This window comes from Cucurbita moschata, unplaced genomic scaffold, assembly GCF_002738365.1.
Source record: "Cucurbita moschata cultivar Rifu unplaced genomic scaffold, Cmos_1.0 Cmo_Scf00078, whole genome shotgun sequence".
Classification (NCBI taxonomy): Eukaryota; Viridiplantae; Streptophyta; class Magnoliopsida; order Cucurbitales; family Cucurbitaceae; genus Cucurbita; species Cucurbita moschata.
Genome location: NW_019268594.1, coordinates 756,746 through 761,518, shown reverse-complemented (window position 1 = coordinate 761,518; position 4,773 = coordinate 756,746). Strand labels below are relative to the sequence as shown.

At 35.7% G+C, this 4,773-nt stretch overlaps 1 protein-coding gene across 1 annotated transcript; it reads right to left on the bottom strand.

Annotated features, from left to right (window-relative positions):
* Window positions 1-2,895: 2,895 nt before the first annotated feature.
* Window positions 2,896-4,773, bottom strand: LOC111438612 (exopolygalacturonase-like). The gene is made up of 4 exons (XM_023076480.1): window positions 4,654-4,773; window positions 3,863-4,150; window positions 3,212-3,727; window positions 2,896-3,120 (listed from the first exon to the last, which is right to left on the bottom strand). Exons 1-4 carry the CDS (start codon window positions 4,771-4,773, stop codon window positions 2,896-2,898), a joined length of 1,149 nt encoding a protein of 382 aa, XP_022932248.1.

Below are 4,773 nucleotides of genomic sequence, written 5' to 3'. Positions count from 1 at the left end.
CTTCGAGTCTAGTTCAGTAATCTTCTGACAGATCGACTTGACCTTGTGGAAGTATTGAGCAATTGTCATATCACATTGTGAAATTGACAACAACTCATTCTCCAGAAGTTGTAGCCTTGAAACACTTGAAGTTGAAGGATCAAGAACCAAACACCTATTCCATTTACCTTGCTTTAGAGTGAAAGAAGAAAGAAAAAGGAGCCAAGCCGGGAGGAGACCCATAGAATAGGGAGAGGAGTTCCATCCGGTAATCAAGAGTGAAAGAAGAAAGAAAAAGGTGTATTGTTCTTCTTTGAGAACAACATCACAAACGTGTCTCATGCTTCTTTAGGTGTCTTGTCATCCCAAATGTGCTCTAACATCTCTTCTCCGATTGTGGTCTTCAAGGCAAACATTGCTTTGCCTGCTTTGATTCTCCATCTGCACAAGGAGCCGTTAGAATCATCCTCTGGCGGCGTAGTTTCACTCCTGCCAATGATCTCCCAAAGATCATGTCTTTGTAAATAGGACATCATGCATGTTGCCCACATATGATAGTTGTTGTTGTTGAGTTTCTTGAATCCTCCAACGATTTGGAAATCATTTATCGTGTTGGCTATACCTCAGTAATACCAAACAAGCCCTTTTGATACAAGACTTGCAGAGTCACAGACTACTCACAACACTAAAGAAACTCACACACTAATAATCTCAAGAAATCGTTTATGATGTGGAAGATCAGACAGAGCTACAACCACAAAGCATACTAAGAATTCCAAGAGATCAGATAACCTACACTAATCTCGCTCTGATACCAGGTTGTTGAACACAACTTTTTGTGGGAAACACTAGCACAGTTTATTAAGACCAATTGAGAAAAGATTACAAGACACTCATAGAATACTACTGCACTCTGTGCTTTGTATTTCTTAGGAAGATAAACTAAGTAGAGTGGAGGGGTATTTATACTAGATGATAGCAATCTATTCCTGAAATTTCTAACCTTTTTACTAGAGTATCTAAGTCATTTTCCTAAATTTATTCCTAAAATTTCTAAATTATTTTCGTAACCTATTGGACTTAACCCTATTGGGCTAGTGGTGATATTTTAACCCCTCACACCCTCAACCACCAAGAAATTTTTCAACCTCACGTCAGCAAGATCCACACATCTTCGAAAGAGAGAGAATTTTGTTTGTCATCCGGGAGGCCCATTAACGTGATATTTTTTTTAGGGCGGTGAAGGAAGGTCAAACGAAAATTGAAACGGAGAACCATGATAAGAAATCAAGACGATAAGCCTTCGTTTCTCCTACTCGATCTAAAAAGGATCTATGGAGACTAGGGTTGGAGCTTCCTTATTTTATATCATAGCTACCATCTTGTGTAGTAGTTCGTGTTGTATCGATCATAGAGGGAGACAAATTGAAGCTAGTGGTGAACAGAGGGTGTATCAGCCGTCTTCATAAAGGAGATGGAGAACGGATGCGAGTGTACGAAGATAGAGAGAGAAAATGAGGAAGAAACTCAGCGAATAAGATGAGGAAGAAGGAATCCACGGGTTAGTTTCAGGTTGGATTAACCTAGATCTAGAATTCGTTAGAAAGTAAGTGCACCTACCTGTGGCCCAAACTCGTCATAGCCATCCACAAAACTTCCCAATCTAGAAGTACACGCAACCTAGGACTTACGACAAAAAACAATCCAATGTCCGACCATGTTTGTCAACCTGCACGCACTACAAGGCAAAGTAAGCTTACTAAGATTGAGAACAGCGAAGAGAGTTTAACTTACAGCTAAGTAAAGTCATCCAAAATATGACAACAAAGAAGAACAACATCTAAGAACTACTTGAAACTTCAAAACCTTTTAAGAAGTTCAAATAACTCTAGAATCTGAGTCAAAACTTCTTAGAACTTAAAAAAAAAAGCTCGCGGTAACTTATTAGAATTGGATGTAATGAAGGCTTACAAGACGAAGAAAGTAGAAGAACCATGAAACTTTTTTTTTTTTTTTAACAACATCAAGCATGAATGGTTGAGCATTGAATAGTTTTGGACCAATGACATTTCCCACTTGTATTTCTAAAATTAGTTCAGAGTGTTTTATCTTATCATCTTCTCTTTCTTCTAACATTATTTCCTTAATACAATCTCTTGAATTTAATATATATATATATTAATCATATAAATATTCAAAATCTTAAAAAGTATTTGATTCAAAATAAAAGAAAACGATTTGCTAAGTTTATAATAAATGAATCCGGCCAATTTTGTACATAATTCATAAATATAGATTCAACTTTTTATGGAACTTTTGTTGGCCTAGATTCATGAAACACTTGTAGAAATGGCCAAATCCAGATTAAGGTTCAATGCGAAGCAACTTTGCTGAATAATAATGCTCTACAAAAAATTCCGTATTTATTAACCTATCTTAAAATGTTGTATTTGGTAGGTTAGAAAGAGGTCAAACCAAAAACCATAGAACAAGGCGGAATTGGATAGGACATAGTCGCAAACCAACCATTGAACCAGCTTCAACATTCAATACACAAACATGTACGATTGGGCACTTGTTGTGTGTGAACCCAACGGTGCAATCAAAGGGTGGAAGCAACCCCCGCAAAAACCTTATCCACTCTTTTCCAATAAGCCAATTCATTTGGGATCCTTAAGTTCTTGTTGTGTATTAAAATAAGAGTAGGGAGAAAAAGTAAAAACTAAAAAGTGATAATCTATTCAATTGAAATGTGTCTATAAATTTTGCAGGGTTATCAAAATAACAAGAACTAACATCATCAAACGCTTAATCCATACGATAATGAAAGAAAGTTTGATGGGATCGATGTATATCTAATCCTTACTCGACCCGACACTCTTATAAGGAAGAACAAAAAAAAAAAAACACAAAGTATTAAAGGCAAGAGGAAGGAAATTGTTTGCCAGAAGCAGACCCCTGCACATTGTGACAAATGGAAGTTGGTTGGCCATCACCTTTGTAGGAGAGGTTAATGTCTTGTAACACTATGCTTTCACATGAACAAACTTGGCTGCATTCAAAACTTACTGCCACTTGGGATGTTGAACTCCCCCTTATGTCTTCGTATCTCACGTCTCGAATCTGCACTTTTGAGTTACTCTGTCAACCACGAACCACATATTATTTTAGAATCATTCACCATTTATAGTTTTACTAAAACTGAACTACTATCAAATTTGAATATATATACCATTTTATCTTCCTTGCAATCAGGGCAATATTTCTGATCAATGATGATAGGATTTTTTACATCCTTCATTTCGAGATTGAGAAAAGCGATCTTGCTAACAAAACTAGAAAATGAAGATGACCATGTTTTGATCCTCACACCGTTGTCTGTGCCAACAAATGTGGAGTCTCTTATTGTGACTTCAGAGACATCTTCTTCATTGGGGTACTTTCCGAGGCTACCGATACTAATTCCATGACCTGGACCACACTGGATGTCTGTTATGTTGATGAATTTACTTCCAGGGCCTAGAGAGATGCAATCGTCTCCGGTGCGAATCACTGAATGCATAATATTGATACCACTTGACTTGGAAACGTGAATTCCATCTGTATTGGGGCTATCTGCTGGAGCTATCACTGTAACGTGATCAAACGTGACATCACGACATCCATGCACACCAAAATGGAAGAATTTGCTATTGGACGATGTTATCTTTGAAATTCTTGCAGTGTTGACACTAGAAAGTTTCATCGACTACATTGAATCAAACGTTAGATTATACGTATGCATATTTTGGTGTACTTTTAAATGTAAAATGATAGCATCATTTAACTATCAACCTAACAAATGAATTTCTTTTTTATCACTTAAACCTAAAAATGGACTTACAACTGGACGGTTAGAAGTGTCGGAAGGCCAAGCTGAAGAACCGCCGCCGTTCAAGCTGCCAGAACCATCAACGAACAAGTTGTCGACTTTGGAGATACTTAGCCAGTATCCACCCGTGGCGAAATTCTTGCTGACAGGAGCCAACAGTTCACCATGAATAAGCAGACCAATGGATACTTTGCATGGACCTTCAAGCACCAACGGCAAAATTAGGAATCTCCCCGCTGGTACTAAAACTACACCATGTCCGTTATGTCCACAAGCTTCTCTCCATGCCTCACTTAATGCCTATACAAATCAAGTAACCTTTTATCATCTACTTTCAACAAAATAGCTTAAGTTTTAAATGTTAAATTTTATTAGTTTTGTGAAGTTATTTTTAATTCTTTTAAATTATTTTTAATGTACTTCTGAATTTACAATAAAGTAATACGAAAGGTAGTTTCAAATTAAATTTGCAAAATTTTGATGTTCAATTTACTTTTAAGATATTTATTAAGAAGAATAAGCCAAAAACAACAAATTTTTTTTTTTTTAGTTTAAAAAATTGGGTTTGGATATTTGAAGACATGAAATAGATATTAAAATAAAAAAAATAAAAAAAAAAACTTAAGAAACTCTAATCAAAATTGTATTCCGTTTCAAAAATGGTATTTCTAAAATAATGCTTCTAGAGATTCTATTTAAAAAAAGTACGGTAAAACAAAATTTAAAAAGAAAAATAAAAATGTTATGGAAGAATATTGTAAATACATAACAAAAGTGGTTTGAATTGAGTTTTAAAATTTTACCTTGGTGCTTTCTGTTTTCCCATCCGCTGTTGCACCAAATTGGATGATATTGAACTCTTTAGATTGGGAATAACATTTAGGAATGGAAAGTAGGATGATAAAGAACACTAAGCATCCCAT